Source organism: Strix aluco, chromosome 4 (genome assembly GCF_031877795.1).
Source record: "Strix aluco isolate bStrAlu1 chromosome 4, bStrAlu1.hap1, whole genome shotgun sequence".
NCBI lineage: Eukaryota > Metazoa > Chordata > Aves > Strigiformes > Strigidae > Strix > Strix aluco.
Window position 1 is genome coordinate 13248243 of NC_133934.1, and position 25108 is coordinate 13273350.

The 25108-nt window shown below is 38.9% G+C and overlaps 1 protein-coding gene across 3 annotated transcripts in view; it reads right to left on the reverse strand.

Annotated features, from left to right (window-relative positions):
• TBC1D14 (TBC1 domain family member 14) overlaps positions 1-25108 on the reverse strand; it is a 76021-nt gene that overhangs the window by 4163 nt on the left and 46750 nt on the right. For all 3 annotated transcript variants that reach the window (XM_074822059.1, XM_074822057.1, XM_074822060.1), the window contains 9 exons: positions 24806-24888; positions 22561-22678; positions 21095-21201; positions 20104-20184; positions 18599-18693; positions 17563-17634; positions 16108-16236; positions 13041-13150; positions 3168-3426 (listed from right to left, as the gene is read on the reverse strand). In XM_074822059.1, coding sequence (XP_074678160.1) covers positions 3168-3426; positions 13041-13150; positions 16108-16236; positions 17563-17634; positions 18599-18693; positions 20104-20184; positions 21095-21201; positions 22561-22678; positions 24806-24888 — 1054 coding nt within the window. The remainder of the gene's footprint in view (positions 1-3167; positions 3427-13040; positions 13151-16107; positions 16237-17562; positions 17635-18598; positions 18694-20103; positions 20185-21094; positions 21202-22560; positions 22679-24805; positions 24889-25108) is intronic.

A 25108-nucleotide genomic window follows, 5' to 3' on the forward strand; every position in this document is an offset into this window, starting at 1 on the left:
CACCTACACTTCAGTGCAAAAGCACCCATAGCTGTTGCAACGAGAGTTCAACATGGGTCTGAACAGAGCCACAGCTGGCTGGCTGTTCAGTGATTTCTAAAGTTGGAGAGAGATCTCAGTGAGGTCCTCTTCATAGAGACTCAGGGTAAATCAACAGCTACTCAAACAGGCTTATGAGAGTTTCAACTGCCATAGTAACAATGTCCTTGGTGGTAAAAAGTTACCCTTTTTAAGGGACATGAGAATGACACCAAAATACTGATCCAGAAAAGCATAGACCTTAAGCCAACTAATGGAGCTCATATTCTGTAGTTATCTGGAAAACTTTATGGAGCTAAAATTTGAAGCATACAGATTACAGAAATGCTAAGCCAACAGTCTAGTCTGTTCTATCATCTCTTTTCCTCTGCTGCTGCTGACAAACACCCACTCACATTTCAGGCTAATGCTGTATTGGCACAAGGCCCTGGAGTTCTTTGTAGGTAATTCCAGAAGAACACCAGAGCTTGCAGGTTTCCTATTAATAACCAGAGTCCTTGTAACTAGAGGTGCTGTGTCCATGATTTACCAGGACTCCTTTCAGTCTTCAGTTTCCTGATCACATTGTCAGTGACCAAGGGAAAATGGAGTGAAATGGAAAACATACACCAGCCCATCTGATGAAGGAAGCAGGACTGTGGGATTCAGCTTCATAAGCAGCCCCTTAACATTTCAGATGAGGTCCTACATATATCATCTCTAGACAACATCAGGTCAGAATGTGACCCAGAGGATAAAAGGACCATAATTACCATGGTACAGCAAGGTGAAAGGTTCAGTAAGCGGGTGTTTTTCTGAGTGCCAAGTACACCTACTGCTGAGATGTGCAGCTGAATTGACTTCTGAGTTCTACAGTCAAATATACTCCTACAAAGAAGTAGTACCTCAAGCTCTGCTGCTTGCTTGTGCAGTATAGTTACTGTAACCAAATGAGATGATGCTAGAGATGAGAACACAAAGCCCACTTTTCTAAGCTCAAGAGCATCCTGCATCCTCTGGGAACTAGTGCACCTGGTCAGTCAGTCCACCTAGGAGTTTATCTTCAAAGTTGTGCATCCATCGCTCTTGACATCCATTTTGCTAATTTGAAAAGGTATTTCCCTACAGAAAATACATGGATAACACAGCAAAGCATCTGACTTTTACAGCAATAGTCACGGTCAAAAACTTATCTAGCTAGGAACCATCCCAACCACAGACAGACTTCTCAGGCATACTGTGTGGGACTTATACCCAGCACTCCACCTCTGCAACCAAGTTACACACTACCAAAAGCCTGTCTGTCCTAGAAAAGCAAAGTTAGGTTTCCGAGTACAAACTCTTCCTGGTGAACTTTAAAGACAAGAGAGGTAAGAAGCCGTCACAGGCAGCATCTTAGTAAGAGAAAACAAATTCCTACACCCTCTTGGTCTTGTTAACGTTTCTAGGTCAGTTCCGACAGCCAACAGTGGTACCTCAACAACTGAGCAGTCCCAGTAAGAGCACAACATGAGCAGACTCATAGCCCCTGCCCACTTCTGGCTTGGAAAAGGATGGCAGGCTAGAGAGAGAACAGGCTTTCCTGATGGAAACTTACTCAGCAGTGGAACTACCTGGTGAAGAAAGCCAGCTGGTGCAGAAGTTAAGATAGGTAAGATGTCAGCCAACACCAACCCCACAGCATGCTCACTCTCTTTGAGATGTATTTGCACCACGGTTCAGCACCATTTTTTTCTTCAGTTTGCCACAACAAGCAAAAACAATCTGGCAAATTCCAGTGTAGTCAGAATGAAGATGATGAGGAGACTGAGGAAGACTGCTTGGGCTAAGTTACTTTGAAGTCCTCCTCCTGTTGTGATAATCATCACTAAATCTTCACATGTGTCACAGACTGAAAAACCACTGGCTAAGAAAGCCTGTTACTTGGGATACTTGGCAGAATAGGACCCCTATGTCTCCTTCTCTGCAACCCTCATCCACACATGATGTGTTCAAAGAAAGTGAGCCATCTGAACAAGGAACAAGACTGGGAGTTCACTAGTAGACACACTACTGGCTGAAAAATGTTCTTGAGGGTGGAAACAAAGCTGGATCTGTACTAGCAACTTATGACCAAGACCAGAAGGGAAATGCAAACTAAGCTGTGAGGAGAGCTGTGTCAGGGAGGAAATGCTGGCAGTGTGCTGCTCTTAGCTGGGCAGCACAGGTTGTGCTCCTCCTTATATACGAGATAAAGCTCAGAAGGTTACAATTGACTCCTACTGTGAAGGTTAGAAATTCTCATCTCAAATAGCAAGCTGGCAGCCCCCAGCATCTACAGGCAGACTATTACTCCAGGAAAGAACCATAAACTCCCATTTGCAGCTGAATTGCCATAACCACTATGTTTAACATCACCTTTCAGTTTCACTGCAAAACCGAATTTGGGTAAAATGGTCAGAGCTCTATTACAGCATGACCATGAAGCAGGTTGTATTAGTGCTTCAAAGAAAGAAAGAAAGGAAAAAAAAAAGTTTCCACTCCAAACGCTGTGGAGTACAATTGACCTAACTCTCCAGCATGAATGGCTGTTACACCCACTTAATGATTTCCACATTCAGATGACACACTTCCATCTTTTTTCTTTAAACCAGAATTTAGTTGAAATTACAGTGATGAGACACAATTTCTGAAATAAGGGCTTCAGTGCTAAATTCCAATAAAGAAGTCAGAGATACAATCGCTTCTGTACAGCCCAAAATTAGGCAAAATAGATCCTCAAGAATATTAAGATGACTGTATGATAATGTGTCCTGACAAACTGTCATCTCCTCCCGAAGAGTGAGTTTCTGCTTTTAAATATCAAGTTGTAGTGCTGCCAGCAGCCTTTATAATTAATAAATGTAAAAGCTGCATGATACCTTACTTCTTCAACTCCACTCAACGTTTCAATATTGAATGTTGACTGAGCTCTCCCTTTCCAGAGGAGATTAAGCTCAGGGAATCCACTCTCCTGAATGTACACTAAAAGCATGGAGTGAGCTACATAGTCCTACCTACCTGTAAAATCAAACTCTAGCTCTGCTAAAACATTCTTCCAGGTGTTGCCAAACCCCATTTTCATGAGTACAGTACAATCATCTGTTATCAAAGACTAACATCTTCTTTACCTGAGCCCATTTTTTGTTTCTACTTTGCATCTGAATGGCAGCAATAGATGTGAAGAATTCTTCTGAAGGCAAGTCCTCTGGTAGCTTTGTTAAAAACTGGGCTATATGAATGAAGTCCATTTTGGTCAAAATATCTTCAAAAAGTTTTAATATTCCCAGGGCTGTCCGGAATAAGAACTCTTCTCCATCACGGCAGAACACATCCCAGACACGACATGCCAAGTCTAGCGGCAAAGATTTGCTGTACAATGTGAATATCCTGAAAAACAGAATAAAATTTTCAGTTACTGAATAAGAAAAATTTCTTAGATACTCACGGAAGTACACAGACTGACCATCAGTAAGTTTGAGGCTTCTCAAATACTTATAACCAAGTTTTTTTTTTTTTAATTTCAAAAGCACTTCTACTAGTTGCACCATGAAACAATATAAAAACGTACAACCATTAAGGCATCTTGCTATCAATCTGAGTCTCCAAGTTCAATTTTCTTGGATCACATCAGAGAAACAATATACGTGGTTTTATGATGGACATGCACTAGCCACAGGTCTAATCAAAGACACATTTAATCATCGCATTGATGCTGAAGATTGATGCAGTTTTAGCTTTGAGAACACAAAAAGCTGAACCTTAAGACATACTGCAAAGGGAATTTTGTTAATCAGATGAAGAAGATGTGTAAAATTAACTCTGTGTTCCAGGCTTGATTGACTGGCAAAGTAATAATAGCATGAGTTTTAGAGAAAAGATCAGTTTAAACTCTCATGAGTTGAGAAACAGGCAAGATGTCCAGAGACAATGTGTAGATAGCTGTGATAAGATGGTGGTTCAGCGTGCTTGGACAAATGTGATCCCCAAAGAGTAAGGGTAACAGCAGAAGCAAGAACCTCCTCACAGTTGCTAAAACTGTATTTTCATTGACTGCCAAGAGCACATTTCTTCCTTCATCAAAATGCTGACAGCCTTGCAACCAGGAACACGAAGATGCTCTCTACTCCCTCCTCTATCCAACACTTTGCTACAAGGCAGAGCAGTTTTCATTGCCTTTAACAATGTCATAACAGCAAGTGAGGAGAATTAAGTTTCCTGGAATCACATTATAGTATATAAGGGAAAAGAGTTACAGTGGTATTTTTCCTTCAGAATTTAGAGAGAACATTTCTCCACAGGTGCACTGTATAAAAGAACTCTGTAAAACTGCAAATAATTATTTCTCCACCAGAGGTCAGCAAAGCCTCAAATTTAAATAAAACCTTCCCACATCTTTTAAAACAAAATTTATTTTCAAGTATGCTGAATCAAACAGTAGTTGTCTTCTGTTTAAGACTCCCCACTATGCCCTCTGATTTTTTATTTAGGAAATTTGGGTTTACATTAAAAAAACAATGGAACAGATACGTATATATATGTATACACACACATATATATACATATAGAATATGAATGAGTATATTTTCACAGCAAATTCTAATAATCAAAGGTTTTCTGCAGTATCTGCTTTTTACTACGTAAGATTATTTGAATGATGTGTCATCAAGTATCCAGCTTCTCTGTGAATCAGCGCACTTTAGGAAAATGAGAAAATATATTCATTTTAACAAGCATCAAGATGAAACTAAACCATTTGCACAAATTCAGGTGACAAGCAAACTGCAGGTTTAGTATCCTTAGGATTTTTTTTTTTTCTGTTTTTACATCTCATTGCAATGTTTTTATAACAAGCGAAAATAGTTTAAATTCTGTTCTCCAAAAGGCTAAATTAGAAGTATAAAAATAAGCAAATTTTTATTTGAGTCTGGGATGAAAAAAACCCACTATTGTTCATATATGTATTTTGCATACATACATGAACGTATAAGAATAGCACAATACAAGCCCCTTCTTTGGGTTGCAGCTTTGTACACACTTTAAACATTTTTGTACAGTCACACACCATATAAAAATGTCTTGCTACAGAATACCTACACAGCAGAGTTAAGACTTTGTCTATACACACACACACACAGGAAACAGCAACAGCTTTTCCATTTAAAAAGAACAGTGTAATAGGAAGCAATTCAACTGAGTCCTTTCCTGGTCACCATGTAGCAGGCAAACACTCAGCCAGAAACTAGGCCTGGTTAAAGATAGGTAACAATGCCCATTTTTTTGATCTGTTTTTATTCACAAGAGCTATTATTCTATCATGATTCAGGCCTAACCTGAATAACACATGTACTAAATCTGCGACTATGCAGAAAATTAACTGTCAGAAAAAAATAGTCAGAACTATTTATCAGAACGCTACTTTTTGTAGGAAAAGATTTACTTGCATCAAAAAAGCTGTCACATCAAATAAGGTATTTGACGCTGATCTCTTCATAATTTGGAAGGAAGTGCAATTTGCAGCAAATCCACAAGGCAATTAATTTTCATTAATACTAGCATAGAATTAAATGCATCAAGTCCTAAGAATGGAGACTGGGCCCCCTAGAATAAGCAATGAAACAACAGTGGGAATCATTACTGCTAAGAAGGATACAGCATTTGCTCCCTTCAAACATTTCCTCCAGAAAGATTTTTTTTTAGACATCTGAGCTACTGGTCTGAAACCCAGCTGAAATTTATTATAGTAATAAAGCAGCTGCTAGACTAGAACAGTTACAGCAGCAGCGCTAGCACACTACTTGCACATGATCTGCTCTCACTGTACTGCAGGATGATTTTCTGTCCGCAGCTCTCTTCCAACTCACTAGAAGTCCCAGGTGCAGACAACACAGCTAACTACCACAGAGATGTCCAGTGTCAGAGTGACCCAGTACATGCAGGCTACTGGCTGCTATCTGTTTGGAAGAGGGGAAAAAAACTGAAGTGCCAGATGCTCCTGCTCCTCCCAGCCCTGCTTACAATGGAAGTGTACTTTGAGGTAGATGCATGAAATCCTGGCTGGTTTGCTACTCACAGGGAAAGCGTATGACCATAATGTTATCAAGAAAGCACTGTTACCACGATAATCACAGGCTCTGTGCCTTCTTTCCTTTGTTCCTTCTTCCCCACTTTTTTCTCCTTTCTTTTTTAATTAAAAAGTCTTCATAGGCTATCATTAGCAACAGCACTGAAGACAGGTATGCCGGATTCTGGATTGACAACTCACGCACAACAGTGCTGATGCAAATCAGACCTTCTATATTCTTGCACTACACATTCTTTTCCCATGTCTGTAACAGCACAAAAATATTTCTGCAACTTCTGAGTTCAGCTGTGGAAACTGATGACCTAATTCAGCTTTTTAACTTATTCTTGGATCCTCCCTCCTCCATCCTGGTACAGACTTTTAGTTGCTACATTTTATATCAATTTCAACTACATCTGCTTTGAGACAAAGATTGCATCCTTCTAAGTGTTCATGCATTACTGTATTGTATAGTGGCATCTCTGTTCTCATTAGCACTTTTATAGAGTTATTGCACTAAGCTTGTTGGTAACAGTTTATTTAGTACAATTTAAAAATCATTACAGTCAAAAAAAAATTCGAAGCATACTTTGTTCCTTATTAGGAAAAGAAAAAAAATATTATGTGCTATACAATACTGACTGCAACAGAGCAACTTCTTAGCACTCAGCGAATCTGACTGCATTGTAAAATGTATCAATATAATACAAATACTGTGTCAGTTTCTGAGCAATTTCCAATCAGTCAGCAGCACCCAAAAAGCCCTGCTCTCTCACCTAGGACTACTACACAGCAGTGCAATATTTCACTTGATTTTACCCTAAACTGCAGCAACATACGGATGATCACACTGTAAACTGGGCTGAAGACGGTTATGTTTTGGAGTCTAGTAACAACTCCAATACAAAAAATCTGTATGTCACCAGAAACCTTTGGACAGAATTACAGTCCATTTTTTTCTTTGAAAAGGAGGCATGCAATTTAAAGCATCATCTCAAGCTTCATATTTTTGGGGGGGTGAAGAGTTACTGGCATGACATGGATTTTGTTTTTCTTAATGTAACAGATCAGAAGCTTATAAATACTTCACTGGAGGTGTCTACACTACAAACATCCACACAAAGTGGCTTGGACCTTTATCACAAGCAAATGGTATCAATAGAAAGTTAGTGCTCACAGACACAGCCAATACTAAAGAACCACTGATCAATCCATCAGTACAAACAAAGCCCTTGGCTATAATTATTGCCAAAATCATTTTTCTGAGTGGGGATAAAGAGGTGTTTGCATAGCAGCAGCAGGCCATAAATAGACAGCATGTGTCCTCTGCAAATCCGCATTCCGCTCTGCTCACAAGAGCCTGCGGTACATCAGCTGACAGAGCCGAGAGGCCAAAACTGGGCTATTCAGACACACTACTTCCCCTCTATTCTCTGTGAACCTGACTGCACGTTGCTTTTTACACCCCTCTCACACTTGATTCCCTTTATATTCTTCAAAAAAAGTAAAAACCTGTCTAGCTTTTGAATTCTTACCAGGAGATTTATCAGCTGAATTTGGGGCTTGAAGCACATGGGTCCTTTTTAAAAGAGATGCCTGCCTTCTGGCAGGTATCCACTGATAATCATGCCACTGTAGCTTTTAATTAAATTCTTAAGTCTTTGGCGTTTTCCCATCACAGAAGGCAGTGGTGGAACTGAACTGGCAGGGGAGTTCCCCTCCCTAAATCGTCTACCAGCCCCAAGAAAACCCAAAGCAGCACTGCATCACCTGCATAGCTGGGCCCATCTATATGCACAGCATTTCTTTTTCTTGGAACATATTCCTTCAACAAATGATTTAAGCATACCAATTTTACTGCCATTCCCTGTGGCGCTGGTTACAGGAAGCAGCACAAAGGAGACTAGTTGATTCCACTGTAATTGTGGTAGGAGCAGGAGGGTTTCCCAGCAACTGGTCTGTGCAGCAGTGGCTACTGGAGCCCTCCCAGAGCTGGCACCGACTGAGATTTACTGCACACATGCCTGCACAGTAACCATGCCAGCCACCCAAACAGCAGCAGGCATCCCTCTGGAGATCAGAACAAAGGCACATCTAAATAAAAGTAATGTTGGTAGATCAAGGCTGTTCCACAGAGATTTTTACCTACAAACCAAAAGGTCTGTCTATTCAGAGCGACACTGTACCATATTCTTTCCTGACTTTAAACACACTGAAACCACATTCTTATCGTTCCGGAAACAGTTTTTAATGGAGCAGTATCTGTACTACAGTAAAGTCACTGTCAGCCATGACCCACAGGCAACCTTATAAACAACATTTTCCAAAGTCCTTAGCTTTAATAGTTTCTCACTTGTGAGAACACAGACCCACCAGATTTTTCTTCACATCTTTTCTATCTTATTTCTTGGAAGTAACAGAAGGACAGCACATATAAAGCCCAATTCACTAAGTTTCCAGTGGCCACTTAAAAAAAAAAATAAATCTAAATCTGCTTCCTACAGGAGAGTATTTTAAAGTGTATATATATGTATGTGCACACACATATATATACATATATACACATGCACAGACACACGCATATGTTTAAATATTATACCTAAATCTTAACACAGTTAAATACCAACTCCACTGTCTAACAAAATTAAAGACGGAGTGGGACAAGCTGTCTAGCTCAAGACAAGTGTGAAAAAGTTTAATATAGGATTGGGCAGGACTACCTCAACTAGCCTACATTCCTGTGCAAGATCACAGCGTTGTGACTCTCTAGGGATGGGGAGGAACGCAGTAAATTGTCCTTGGGATTCAAATAAACAGCTTTAATAGGATACAGGTAGTCAGCAAGAAATGCTAAGGGTTGCCAGTCCATTTGTGCAAAGACCTGGAGAAGCACCATCCACAAGCACTCCTGACAGAAGTTTCTTTCAAGTGCTCTTAACACGCACAAAAGGAACAAAAGGGAGGCCCCACACACTCAGACTTCAACACTTTGCTCCTAAGTCAGGCATTTTTTTCTTTTTTTTTTAGCCTATAAATGTGCCTAGAGAGAATAACTGATCACATAAATGTTTACTCAAGAAAATACAATAAAGACTAGTCTATCAAAGTGAAATTGCTGAGAGGAAAGTAATCCTTCCATATTTCATCAAAAGTCTTTTTCTAAATCTCCCATTTCTGGTGTTGTTCCTCAGGATTTCTTCTTTACAATGTAAAGCTCAAAGTTAGACAACAGAGTGATAACAACATGCCCGCACCATGAAGACACTTGTTTTTAGTCTCTCCTACATCAAAAAATCCCCTTATTTACAACAGCATCATATTAAACTAGTAATCCATTAAAGATGATAACCTGGTGATTTTAATGTTGTTTATCCAGTTATTCTCCAGCACGTTTACAGTCTTTCCATTCTGATATCCCCTTTATTCAATTGCTTCCTCCACACACAGGCTTTTCACAACACTGAGGTAATATAATTTCAACATCTTTCCTCTTATCATTGAACATACCAGTCTCTACCTTCTTCCTTCCCTTCTATCCTATTCCAGTATTTTTTCTAGCATCCTCCTGCTCTGTGCATAGATCTAGTTCAGTTTAATATTCTCACCCTTCAGTCATAAAAATCCTTCCAAATTTCTTCCAGCAAATGTTGGGAGAAATGAGCCTATACATTACACACCCCTCATTCTCCTACTCATGCTGCATTAAAATTTAATCCGAGTGTAAAAGCCAAGTCAAACAAAGCCCATGTTACACTATCCTCTGTGCAAGAGGCATATGAAAATCAATGAACTCAAGCAAAGGCAGCAGGAGGCCTGTACAGATGAACAAGAACCTCCTGACAGAACTCAAATACGAAAAGGAAGCATACAAGAGGCTGAAGGAGGTGCAGATGACCCTGGAGAAACACAGAAACATTATCTGACTATGCAGGGAAGGGGCTAGGAAAGCCAAAGCCTGTCTGGAGTTGAATATGGCAATGGATGTTAAGGACAACGAGAAGGGTTTTCCACAGGTACATTAGCGGAAAAAAAAAGACTCAGGAAAACACGAGCCTGTTGCTGAACAGGACAGGGACCTTGGTGACAAAGTACATGCAGAAGGCTGTGGTACTCACTGCCGCCTTCATCTCAGCCTTTACCAAGAAGACTAACCTTCAGGAATCCCAGATCCTCCAGACCAGTGGGAAAGCCTAGTGCAAGGAGGATCACATTAGAGAACATTTGAACAAATTGGGCATATACAAGTGCATGTGACCTGGTGAGATACACACGTGAGTGCAGAGGAAGAAGTGTCATTGAGGCCCCCCTCAATTATCTTTGAAAGGTCCCAGTAGTCAGGGGAGGTTCCTGAGGACTAGAAGAAAACAAATGTTACTTCTATCTTCAAGGAGGAGGATCCAGAGAAGTACAGGATGGTCAGCCTCACCTCTGTCCTTGGCAAAGTAATGGAAGACAAATTCCTGGAGATCATTTCAAAACATATGATGGGCAACAAGGTAATTGGGAGAAGTCAGTATGGATTTATGAAAGCAAAATCATGCCTGACCAGCCTGAAAGCCTTCTACAATGAGATGAGGGGAGAGCAATGGATATTGTTTGTCTTGACGTTAGCAAGGTTTTCAATGCTGTATGCCATAAAACCCTTGTTGATTAACTGATGAAGTATGGACTAGATAAATGGACAGTGAACAGGACTGAAAACTGACTGGAACTGCCAAGCTCAGAAGGTTGTCACTAGTGGCATGAAGTACAGCTCCAGGCCAATCCACTCGTTGAACAATGGTAGAGTACTCCAGAGTTTGATACTCATCCAATACTTTTAAACGTCTTCATTAAGAACCTAGATGATGGGTCTGACTGTACCCTCAGCAAGTTTGCAGGTGATACAAAACCAGGAGGATTGGTTGATACGCCACTCCATAGGGACCTTGAGACAATGGAGAAATGAGCTGATGTGAGCTTCATGAAGTTCAACATAGGGAAATGCCAATTCCTGCACCTGAGGAGGAAATAAGCCCAGGTACCAATACATGTGGAAGGCCAGTGGGCTGCAAAGCAGCTTTGTAGAAAAGGACATGGAGGTCCCAGTGGACAACAAGTTGAATGTAAGCCAGCAACATGCCTTTGCAGCAAAAAACGTCCACAAACTCCTGGGCTGCATTAGGAACAGCACTGCCAGCAGGCCAAAGCAGGTCATTCCTCCTCTTTACTCAGCAATGGTGAGCCAGCTCTGGACTTCCCAGTACAAGAGAGACATGGATTAACTGGAGCAAATCCAGCTTGCCATGAATATGATTAAAGGCTTGGAGCATCTGATACACAGGAGAGGCTGAGAAAGCTGGTACTGTTTAGCTGGGAGAAGAGATGGCTCAGACCTAAATGTGTAAAAATACTTGATAGAAGGGCGTGAAGATGACAGAGCCAGATTCTTCTCAGTTGTATTCAGTGAAAGGACAAGACCCCGTGGGCACAAACTGAAATACAGGAAATTCCATTCACACATAAGAAAATAAAAAACTTGTTCACTGTGAAGGTGGTTGAACAATGGAACAGAATGGCCTAGAGAGGTTGTGGAGTCTCCTTCCTTGAAGCTATTCAAAACCCAATTGAACAAGGTCCTAGGCAACCTGCTCTAGTTGACCCTGCTTTTAGCAGTGGGTTTAAATTAGATGATCTCCAGAGGTCCCTTCCAATGCCCCAGCAATTTTATGAACCTATGAAAACTCATATATTCAGACTTCGAACTGTTGAATTGGACTGAATTACTTTAAATGGATTTCTGTCCAATGGATCAGCAAGATATCCAATCCTAACAACTAGGTCTTAAAGATCACCAGGGTATCAAGAGCTTGGTTCAGGTAGAATTTCATTAACAGTACAAATGCTTTCCAAAATAATAACTTATGAAGCTCAGAAAAAAATGCTGTTACTACTGGGAATTGAAATTTTTACTGAAGGTATTTAGTCAGACACCTGAAAACAGAAGAAGTTGTCAACAATTTAATGGCAAGCCAATTTTTCACAAAAAAGATTTCATATCATCCTGAAACTGCCAACAAAGTCTTGCTTGACGAGAAGAGACATTTTCGCTGCCCCAAACCAAAGTCTGACACGCACAAATGCAAATACTCAATTTGAAGTGCCTTATACCACACTGAAATTTGTCGGGAGCATAAATAAGATCCTTGCCTTTCTTTCCTCTCTAAGGAAAAAGGTTCTAACTACACTAGAACTAAAAGGGAAGGCAGTTTCACCAAATAAAAAGACTGTAATTGCCTGTCTGCAAAGTGGAATAAGTGCAGTAATTAAAAACATGCTACTGCCCTTTAGCTACTCAGTTGGACTGTATCAAGATCAGTTTTTAAACAACCTGTACTGGCATCCTCTAAACAGGATCTAGGACCACCTAACATATGAGTGAGATACTGCCCAGGAGCCACAGTTAATCCTGCCAAAAGCCTATGTGTTTGCTTTTCTGTAGCTTCTAGCTTTTTGTTGTATGGACAGAAACACTATGTTTTAAGTATGCTTTTCCTGTTCTGTGCAAGAGGACAAACTGTAACTTTCAAATGCAAGACCAGCAATACCGTCTGGATATACACCCTTGGTACACACCTGCATATAAAGTAGAAAAACTAACAGATTTTCTCAGAAGATCAATCCAAACACACACTAAATATGGATAAACACTGCTATACAGCTGTATTTTAAAATAAGCTTCAAACTCAACAGAAGTACAATAATAAAGGTTAGGCAAATGTTAAACATCACAGAAGTATGTGGGAATGATTTGGATTGAGAAACTCAAGTACTGAACAAAAGATAAAGCCTTTACCTTAAAAGAATACTACACCAGGTAAGAGCACTTCAGCTTCTGTCATGAATACTGACATGGAGCTATATGCTAGTATACACATTCATTATACTTTCAATGGCTTACCAATCAATAAGATAGATGTCTGGAGTTAAGTTATTTTTTTTGAAGTGAGCAAATAACTTTGGCAGATTTTCTTCAAAGAATACCTCAAATGCGGCAAAGTAAGTCAACATCTGGGAAAACACAATGGGGAGAAAAAAGCAGTTAGCTATATTCATAGGCTTAAATGTATTACATGTTGTTGGTTTAACGCCCTTCAAAAACAGGATTATATGAGTTACATGATACAATAAAGAGATAAACATTTACATAAAGGACAGCATCTGCAAGCACACAGAGTTTAAGACCTACCTATATACTGCTCTCATACTAAACAATATAATTATTGTTTTGGGTCTTGGCCAACTTCCTTTGGAAAGAAAAATACCAGCAGGAGATAAGTTATTTGCTGATTTCTCAAAAAAACTATGGTAACAGAATGGTGCTTTATGCTTGTGGCAGTAATTTAATATTATACTGAATAAAATCCAAGGCTCAATGGATTATAAAATGAAATATGAAACTAAAATAATTTAATAGTCCATGGCAAGAGTGAAGCGTCCAGTTGGCTCCAATGATAACTCATATTCTAATACCAAAGCTTCTTTTACACCATACCTTTTTAAATAAGATAATAGCATTTCTGTTGCAAAGAGGGAAAGACGAAGTTCACAAAAAAGGCAGAGATCAAGATGAAATACCTACATAAACAGATTGTAACTCCCATCTGATACCGTAACCCCTGAACTGTACTGCTTTTAACACAAAGACTTTCACGTTATTTTAAAAATTGAGTATTTAGGTCAAATTTCATAACAGAGGGCACAGAAAATCTTTCAATCCAAGTAAGAGTTAAAAATAAAAGGCTTTTTAGCTCCATCCTGCCCTGTCCTCTTAATACTATAGGGAGAAAAACTAAGCAGAGTCCTTGAATGACTCAGTAATTTTAATTACAATATCCCAATAAAAGCAGTAAGGAATAGCTGTGATTTCTTCAAAGTATGAGCTGTATCAGTATGCTTCTCCCCAAAACACCATGACAGTAAAGGGAAAAAAGGAGCCTTTTAGAGCCTTTTGTCTGAAAACCTTTTAAAGGATGACAGATTTGTTTCCCAGTTTTTTTAATGACCTTACAGAAACTTTTTCTGTTTCATCTGAATGAAGTGACAGATGGTGGACTACCTTCATTAACAATGGCAAACAAAAATTGAGCCTGGTAGTCAGTAAGAGTGTAAGGCTTCAAAACCAATCAGAGATGGGTGTATGGGTGTATGCTACAGCAATAGCCATACAAAGTTTAAATGCATGAAATCCAAGCATCACATGAGATCTGTGATTATAAAGAAGGAAGCAGGTAATGCAACAGACAGTCCTACTTCCAAAATTATCTGTTTACATGCCAATACCATGGTGAGAGGGTTCTACTAAAGCATATCAGAAGTACTTTAGAGAAGGAATCTTACAAATAACTGCTACAATCACATCTACTAATAGTAATGCAGGCAGCTCTATTAAAAATGCAATAGCAGTTCAGGTATTCAACAAGACATTTACTTAGTAGTAATTAAAAAAATTTCTAGTTTAATGAAACTATAACCAACACAAGAGATCAAGAGAAGTAAGTATAAATTACTATTACTTCAACAACTAATTTATTCTGGTTTTGTTTTTTAAAAAAATTTATTATATGTTACGACAAATCAGCATTTGGTTATTAAAAGCTGTAAAACTGACACAAAAAGGTGAGGGTCATCTACTCCTCATCTGCTGAGCAGATCAGTGTATTAACCACAGGAAGCCCAAACTCTCTTACTTTATGTCTCACTACTCTCTGAAATATTAGGTACAAAGTTTTCCTTGTGGTGTGAATCATGGCTCTGTAATTTCCACAATATGTTAATATTCTTTCATGTGTCACCATCTCTACTCTTCTATAAGCATTCATTTATCATGTAGCCTCTATCTAGCCAGGCTAATGGAACTAAATGACACTATCCAAGAGCACAGAAAAACCCACTATTTCAGCTAAAAAAAAAATAAAAATCTTATTCTAGCAAATTTAATTCCAAAATCATCTTCACAAGAACCATATTTACAAACTGAATGCATAAGCATGTCCTCTTTTTCCAAGTACAGTAATGGAGATGACTGATACTGCTTCTAGAAATGCTGTCTGCGCTGTGGTACATCTCCCCATGGGCATTTACAACTGCTGAGATTCAGGGGCTGCAACAGGGAATTACATACTGCTTTTCCAGCAGGAAATACCGACAGGATCCCTAGGACAGGATGTCCTACTCTTTAAGCAGCAAAAGTGATTGTTGTTGATGTCATCCATTTCCTTGCTTTATTTTTCCCATTTGAGTTCTTGAGAAGCAGATCCTATTTTCATAGTGTTAAAAGGCAAATAAACAAGAAAGAAATACAGAATGCCATATATTTTACAAAAAAATACTTTTAAAGTAAACTAAAAACATTTCAGGAGATGTGTCTTGTTTTGCTATGGTACACAAGTAGCCCAGTGTACATGCGAACAAAGAGTTTTAGACACTCCAGAGAAAATCAGGCAACCAGCTCCCACTAAAGAATGGAGGGGTCTGCTCATCTGATTGCCCCAGACTCCTTTTCAAACACAGCTGCTACAATAAGAGATGGGAAACCTGGTTTCCACTACAACAGTCTATTTTTAGCACCTTCAAGAGACTTCTAATATTAAGGTGTTTTCAGCTTTCACCTACAGTGCTCCATTTGAAAAACACCTACAATATTATTCTCATAACTATCCTCTGAGCATCATAAAACACTTTCATTCACCTGCCAGTTCAAAAAGGTTAGTGGGGTGGGTTTTGGTTAGGTTCGGTTTTTTTGAGGGGGTGTGCACATGTGTGTGTGTTGGAGGTTTTTTTGTTTATCAAGTATGCTTTAAAATAAATTTCTGACTTTCCAAGCTACTGAGTTGTGCTGGTTTTGGCTGGGATAGAGTTCATTTTCTTCATAGTAGAACCATGACATGAGCCCACTATTTTTTTAAAAAAAATCTTCCCCTACACATATCTACAACATGTAGATTACAGTTTTCTTGCATACTTACAAGGCCATGGTCCACACGGAAGAACGCCATCTGACAGGGTTTATTTAAAAGGTTAGAAAAAGCAATGAAGGCATCTGCAGTATCCAAGTTCAAGATCAATACTGCTGCTATGAATGACATGCCCTGTACCTGAAGAAAGGATAAGTGTTACTATTCAACCATAACTGTATTGTTTCAAGAATACTGACCCATTTTGTCTTCGTAATCACTAGTGTTTAATGCACTTGCTAAGCTGCTGAATTTTGCAAAAAGTTCAGAAAGGCAGGATTTTTAAACCCACGTGACCCTTTGGTATTGAATGTTCAGAGCATGGAAGCTAATGATGCCCATGTCGCCTCCTTTCAAAGACTCCAAGTAAAACTCCTAAAACAGGCTAGGATGACGGCACTTTCAAATACACAGAAGATTTTTTTGATGAATAAGTTGTTTCGAAGTAATTTCTCTTCTCCTAGGGATGGGTCATAGATACCCTTATTTGTGAAAAGCTGGACTAGGACACTAGAGACAAAGCCTGCTCTTTCCTTTTTCAATCAATTACCAGCAGCTACAGACAACTGCAAACTGCAATGACTCATTTATAAGCAGTAGCATTTTAAGATTAAGCTCTTTCATTTACCGTAATTTCATGATGCTGTTGCATTTTTCTACAAAGTATGCTGTGGAATCAATGCTGAATCTAGGCAAAGCTTGCTCACTCAAAGGGTGTAGCACTGCCATTGCAGAGTCACGTGGACCAAGGTGTGACAGTCCTTCCTGCAAACCTGAGGAACAAGCTCCTTCCCAACACAACAACAGGTTCCATGCCAAATGAAGCACACCACCCAATCTGCCCTTCTCCTGGTTTCCCAGCAGTCACACTCAGCAGTTTTTGTCAAGCATCGCATGCTACTCACAGAATAGGAACATTATTCTACATTTGCCTACTCTAAAACAAGTGCTCCCAAATAAAGAATAAGCTCCTATATGTATGCCCCTGCTCTAGGAAAAAAGACTAAATGAAGTATCTGAAATCCACTCAGTCCTCTCATAATCACTACTTCAAATACTTTGAGGGAGCTCACGGAGCCTCAATAGGCATTGCCTTAAAGACTGTTCCAGAAGCTCACAGTGCTAAGGCACAGAAACGCATATCGAGAGGAGTAAGATACTCAACAGAAGAGTCTCAGTAAGACTGCCATTAACAACAGTATGTACTCCAAAGGACCAATTTAACTACATCTTCCGACTCCAATTTACAAGCGCTACAAATATGTACTTTTGAGTTTTCCAATTAACCTGTAAAAAGCTTAAATCTAGCCACAGAACCATTATATACACTTCTCAAGAATGTACTGGAACAGAAGAAAGCACACAGAAACTCCGCAAGTATTCACAAAATCATTTAATACTGGTCTACAAAGGACTGATTAACACAATCCTCCCTCCCCACCCCTGAAAAAGAAATTCTTCACTTACATAGCCTACATCAGGTCTGTAACAAGTATAGGCTCCTAAAATACTGTGCAATGTGTCATGGTAAGGACCACCCTATAATTAAAACAAAAACAAGACAATACATCCAAGTATATAACAAACATGTTAAAAACCCTTCAGTGCTACAGACAGTATCTATTACTTCCGATGGACACACTAGTTTCCCATGCAGCTTTGAACAGCCTCAAGTCTTTCAAAATAATTTTGGCTTTAAAAGCACTAAACAGCCCTCCATACCATATTTACTACAAATGCATACAGTTCATACATCAATTACATTCTAAATCTTTATACAGGAGGAATATAAGCCTAAAATATTCCTTATCGCTTAGCAGCACTTTGACAATAATGCCAAGAAAGCAGAAAATAGTTAAAACAACAATATGCCATAACACACACAGAGCATATCAAGAATGACATGTAGAGCTAAAAAGAATTTCACATTGTTGACTATTAACAGCTGCTGTATCTTACACTATGTACTGTAACGGGCTGAGAATTTCCAAAGAATTTCCAAAAATGTTCATTTATGACAATCTGAACTTTTTACAAGGCTGCTGAAATTTGTGTACAGAAGGACAAAATATCTAGTTAAAATGAGTCATGAAAGCATACCAAAACCATACAAGTTAAATTGGTCTTGCATGGAACCAAAATAAGGCCCCCAAATCCTGCCTGCTTGAGCTGTGCTCTCTCTCACTTACGTGTCTTTGCAACCCAGCATTGTTGATTCACTGACTTGGAAACACTCACCTGCATCACTGCATCAGACAGAAACCAGCATGAACAGGGCTAGATGAATCATGATGATTAGCCAACAGATTGGTTTTCTGCCTCTTCCAAATGTATAGTACCTTGAGGTTACTCTTTTCTAGATTATTTATAGTTTTCCATTTGTCCTCTCAAGATGTGTACTCCTTCAGATTTGAACTCAATGGGCTGTTTCAACCAAGGGACAGGCAAGATTACGTAAACTTAATTTCTCTGAGAAGTCAAGACAAAAGTTAACATCGCTTACTTGCTGGAATATGCAGAGATTAGGAAATGTTCTTGAGATATCCAGTTTTATTAACTCCAAGCTTGCTTCTCTGTCAGCTGCAGAAAATCCAGCATCTACAAAAGCCAAAGTTACTGCATTTATTACATGGATCAGTGTATGTTTCCCCCCGCCCCCCCCAGTAAGAGTTAGCTTTTGCACAGTTCATTTAATTCGATGCGAATGCTAGAGAATAAGGGTATAGACATGACAATTCTCTGAATTCAGCAGAGGCTAAGAAGCATGTATGTCCTGACTCAGAGCAACCCCACAGTGCATGTTGACCCTCAGTATGTTTTGAAGCGATGGGGGGAAAGACGCAGGGCAAGGCAGGCCAGGCATTTTACTGGTATCTGCTGACAAATCGTTAGACAGACACAAGGCTGTTAACCCGCGATGCCCTGGCCCTCAACAAGGCTTCCCAGTGGCTCCTGAAGTAGCTGCCTCTGTGGAAAGGCTGTGGTGGGAGAGAGAAGTACTACAGCAGTGGCATTTCATGGATTCCACCGTACTGTCAGTTCTTCTTCCAAAATTGTGTTTATTTACTCCTTGCATGTGTTGTTAAAGATTACGGACACTGCAATACACTCTCCGTAACTGAAATGGATCTCATAACGAAGTAAGTTTCTAAAGTATTAGCTTTCTTTCTGATATCAAGAAGTTTTATTTTTATTTTGTCTGTTCTGGTAAGTATAGTTGGGAATTACCTACTGCTACTTACTGAGCAATCAAAAAGAAGAGTTGTCACTAGTCAATGCTCACACCAATCACATGAGCACCTACATTCCAGAAAATGAACTGCAAGAGGAAGTTGGAAACATACTAGATGTCATCTTATTTAAAATGCAGACAATGTTAAGAAAACAAAGTAGGGGTTTTCCAATCAAAAATATTTTTCTGTTGATAAATGCCAGTATGTATGTTCTCCTTTTCTGCTCAGCATAATTACTTACCAAAGGCAATTTCAAGCATCTGCAAGTAGTTTTACACTCTCTCAAAAACAGACAACTCTTCCAATCAATTAGTAAATCTCAAACCACTTTGTCTGCAAAAATAAATTGCTGCTCTCTGAAACACACCCAAGAGATAGGCTCAAAGCTGCAGTAAGGGACTAAAACGCAATTTTCTGCTATAATTTGAGTTTCAATCCCAAAACTACAGATGCAGCAAATTATTTTAGTGTTGCAATTCGAATTATAATCCACAAACTTTCTTAGTTTTCCTTCAAATTGACATCAAGTAAGAACTGTATCTAGAGACAGTTTATAAAGAAAAATGAACAAGTGTGTTTTATAAGAGACCATAGTTTCATTAAGAAGAAAGAACACAGCTATTTCTTGCTTCCACAAAAAGCAGCTTTCTTTTTACCAGACACATATTTATAGCTGATTTTTTTTTTGTTTAAAATCCATGATTTCATTTTAAGGAACAATTTTACAAAATCTCTTACGCTGTAACACAGCACAAATCATTCATGAAAAGTGTACCTTCACATTCTACTTCAGCCCCTCCTGTGCTAAGTGATCGCCATTTCTCTTTGGCACGAGCCAAGCAAATATCATACAATTCTGGAAAAAGAGAAACAGAGAAAACCAAGTCCACTATTTGTATATGCTCACGTCCACTGTCAGCTACTACCTAACATATGAGCAATGCTGCCCCAGTCATTACAAGTAACAGTGACTCTAACATAGTAGTTGAATGTCTTCAAGAAGGTTATGGTTCTGAAACACTTGTTCCACTGACCTATAACTTAAGATTAAGTGAAAAGGAAAAGCAATCTAGGCAAAGTTGCATTTTATGTTCAAGCATTTACTTTTCTTACAGAGCACTGATGTTCAAAATTATAGTCTGAATGGATAATTGGGATAAGTCTAGTAAATTCTGCGTAAGAACTACACCCAAGGTAACCAAGTCAAGCACAGAAAAGCGGCACAACGCAGCAGGAGTACAGGCAATCTACCACACTTCTATGTTGGAATTAATTACGTATGTTAGTCTTTCAGAGCTGTGTTTTTCTGCACTCTGAAGTAGCACATTATTTCTATTTTCACAAACACACACATAAACGAAAATACAAATTTTCCCATGGGTCTTTTTAATCTCTCACAAACCTGATGTCTTGCTCTAAATCAAAGGAAGCACACTATATGCATACTCATAGGCACTACAAAAAAACCCAACAATTCCAAGTTTCAAAAAGAAAAAAAAAGCTTGAGTCATTAATTCTGACCATCTCCATCTAACATCAAAGCAAGACACAGTAACAGCAATAATCAGAAACAATTCACAGCAGCAGTCCTGGGGCAGCTACAAGATAAAAAGACACTGTATTTTTGAACAAAATATGTCAAAGCACCACAAAAAAAAGCGTAACTAGATAACATCTCCTCACACCCACACCTCAGGTTCTGATACACCATAATAAATACAAGACTGTCCCCCCCACCCTTTCTCTTTGCAAAACAACAGTCTTACCATGGGTGATGTTTAACTCGTTGCCAATTGCCAAGCTCCAGACTTTGCCTCTCACACTCGGTGGAATGCCCTGCCACCATAGCTCTCGAACTTTACGGGAACAACACCTGTTTAAAGTAAAACAGATTATTCTAGGAAATATTCCATTGCCAGCTGAATTGCAAATGTTTCCTCCTACCAGTACTAAAGGGATCCAAATCAAAATAAACATTAACAGGCCAGGAAGTCAAACACGATTTGCACATATCCATTCCTTAGTATTATTTTGCTTTGAACTGTAACGGAAAGCTTACTTCTTCCAAGTTAATGGCTTATTTTGACAGAAGCACTACAATCACAGTATTTGTAATCTGCAACCACACCTGACCAGCAAGAATCATAGGGGACAGAAAAAAATGAAAAGAAAGCCTGTATCTATGCCACTGCCTATGCTAAAGACTGGACATCTCCATGTAAGATTAAACACAGAAACAAGTTATGGAAGTCTACCCTCTCCCCTCTGTCATCACCCTGCTGTGCAAATAAGACATGCAGTTTCCCCCTCAGCTTTGCAGCAATAACCCTCCAGAAAAATGCATGAAGATGTAACAAGTAATAACTTTTAGGTGGCAGCACGAAAGATGTTTTAGCAGAACACAGGCTTGGAAATGGCTGCAACTGATGTTCATCAGTCTGAATGCCCAGAAGGAGGACCAGAATAGCACCTAAGCACCAATGAGTTTGTGGTAGTGACAAAAACCATAACAATCCATTTATCTAAAAGCAGAATCTGAATTAAAATGTGTAATAGTGAATACAACTGCAATTGTGAGTGCTGTGGAGGTTGGTTTATGTTGTTGATGTGGTGGTTATATGGGGGGGGGGGCGGGCAGCAGCAAGGGGTGCCTAGTTTTTTTAAGATGACTAGCAAAGTCCATGAAAAACTAGACAGCGAAGGTAGTTTACCAACTGCCTGTGCTGTGTCTTTGTAGGAGATCTTTTCGCACTGAGTACTTTTTTAAAATAACTTCTCCCCTGCTTCTCTTTGCCATCACTTGATTATCCCAGCAGGTATACCACTCTATAATTAAAGAGGTTTCATAATACCATACACGTATTTCAAGCTACATTAATATCAACAGCTCAAGTAGTCAAGGAAAGCTCATTTCTGATAAATGCATGGCATTCAAGCATTATGCTTTCTGCTTTTACATTCTCTACCAGAGATCACTTCCCAGTGTTTCAGATTCTGAATACCCTGAACCTCCATTAAAGACAAACAGTAAAAACTAGAACTGCATCCCTTCCAGCCACCTTATAGAAATAATGAAATGTATGTTGCTCATTTGATTTGTAGCTGTCCAAAAGGGACTTTCAAACAAAAGCTTTCCAGACCATTTAAAATATTACTTGCTAACTTTGTAATTTCTCTTCAGGATACAGACTCAGCAATTTTAATTAAAACTCAATATAACATACTGTCTTACATAGTTTCCCAGTTGGGCAAGATTTCATTGTTCCAAGTTAAAACAGCATTGCCAATGCTCTCTTCCAGTTTACAGCGTTCTTCCAGTTGTTTCTTTCTCTTCTGAGCTTCTTTAAGCTCTGCAGAAAAGTAATTTCCTTTTTAAGTTAATAAAACCAGAAACCAAATATTCAGAGTTAGGTAGTCATTACATTATAGTTATATAGCCATGTAAAAGCACACTATATTCACCTAAATGTACAGTGGACTGTTCAAATTCTAAAAATCTCCCAGACATACAGCAAGCCAAGCAGTGAGACCAAATGTGAATAAAGAACAAAGTGGAACTATGCATGAGGCTCTCATTTTCTGTAGATGGGACAAAGGGAGTTGGATAATATATGGCTCCTTTGATCCTTCAAATCTAACCACATTAGTAACTTTGAATTTGCATCTCTGACAACCAACAGCCCCACCTAGTAGGCCAGGTCAGAGTATTTCCTAATAAAGCCCCACCCCCTTTTTTGTCAGACTCAAAAATGCAGGCTAAAATAATACAAATTTTGTATTTTGTTTTCACTCTTACATGTTGTCTTTATAAATTATGATTTAGATACATTGTCAGGAAAACACAAGAGCCACCATTTTTTGATGCTACTTATCGTATGGTTAATCTAAATGTCATACATCACAAAAGTATATACATACTGAAAACCTTCAGTTCATTAAAAAGACAACATTTTTCATGCTTAGTTTAAACATATTTTACATTTTTGCATTATCACTCAGTATTCCTTCTTGCATCATCAACTACTATTTTTTCCACTGGCAAATTTGTTAGACATGCAATTTAACAAATGCAGGCAGACAGTCTTTATAGCAGCACAGTGGAAATACAGGACACGCGTGCACGCACACACTGTCTACAATATGGGGAGGTACTGACCTGGCAAAGAAAACTAACTGAAGAACAGCAGTACCATGAACAAGGTCTTTGGAACAAACACATACAATCTGATGGGTCCACTTTAAAACCCAGAAGCAGCTGTGTCTGAGCAGAAGCATACAAACTGCCTCGTAGTATTTTCAGCTTTGATACAAGCTCTTTGTAAGCCTGCCTAATGCAAGCTTTGAATTTTTCTCTAAACAAAAAGAGGGTGTTTACATTCTTTGATTTCCTGACCTCTACACAATACATCACTCTGCAAAGCTGTTCATCTGGAGTGGCTTTAGGGGAAATGGGTTTGCCAGGTTATTTATCAGGACAGAATGACATACTCCAGTCCAGTGCAGACAGCACAAGGACCTGCCCCATTGCCTAACCTGAGCATCAACCCATTTCTCCCAAACTATCCGCCCTACGTGCAAAGAAAGAACAGAAGAACTCATCTGAACTACTACATGTTAAGTGAATATACTAACATGGGAGTCACATGAAGTCAGAACTTCACTGGTAGGTATGGTTCAAAACCACAAGAAGATACTTTTATTAATATGTCAACCACAGGAAGAAAGCAAGTGCTGTGTTCATATCTCCTTTCCACTGTTTCATATGCCTCAGGGGTCTGGCCAGCTGGAAAAAAAAAATATTTCCAGTAGCTCTCACTGGACACAAAACTTCTATGAGTCCAGATTTTCTATTATTGCAATGGCTGTTTTTAATTAGAAAACCCAGATGCTCAAATTTATCAGCCGAAGGAAACCACTACTGTCAGCTCTACCTGATGTGCATGGTACAGTGCTGCTGAGAAACTTCTGTGAACAATGTCAGATAAGAAATTATGATCAAAACCTTGGGAAATCTGTAAATTTTAAGTGGGAGAGATTATCAGATGAACATAACTATGTACATTTTCCTATGTGGAAAATTATGTATTTATGTACTACAGGCTCAACAGGTTGTTCCCAACAAAACTATCAAATATCCTGTAGTTATCTAAACAAGTCTATCAGTCAAATTAGTGAAGATTAATCTACTTCAATATATTGGTAAGTTTTTAAACCCACAAACAGATGCTAGTCAATTATTTAAGAGTTACAAATTAAAATTTTTTCCTGCTGGATTCTAGTACTGTTTTCTTCTTCAGCTTGGAGTGGGGTTTTTTAGTGAAACTACTTCGTTCCTCTCTCTCCTCTGCCTTGATTCTTCTTTGAGAGGAGGTACAAATCCCTCACATTACAGAGCAACAAACTGACACAGTGCATTTCAGGTCAAGAAATACCCCTTAACTCTACTGCTCTCCTCTGAAGACAAGAAATTCCATCACCTCTTTTTTTTGCTTGAACCACCATTTCTTCGTACTGTTGTCTGTGTTTCTGAGCTTCTTCTGCTGGTTTTGCAGGGAGGTTCCTTAAATTTAAAAAAAAAAATAAAAATCAGTATTTAAACTTGGCATGCCTATATAAAGAAAATTCCAGACACTTCTAAAAGAAAAGCATATACTGCTTCTTGTCAAAATATTTGATCAAAGAGTAGAGCAGCAGATCCTTGGAAAGATTTTTTTTTAGCCAGAGTCAGCAGAAAAGAAGGAAAGAACACTGACCAGCTACGACTACTTTTATACACAAAC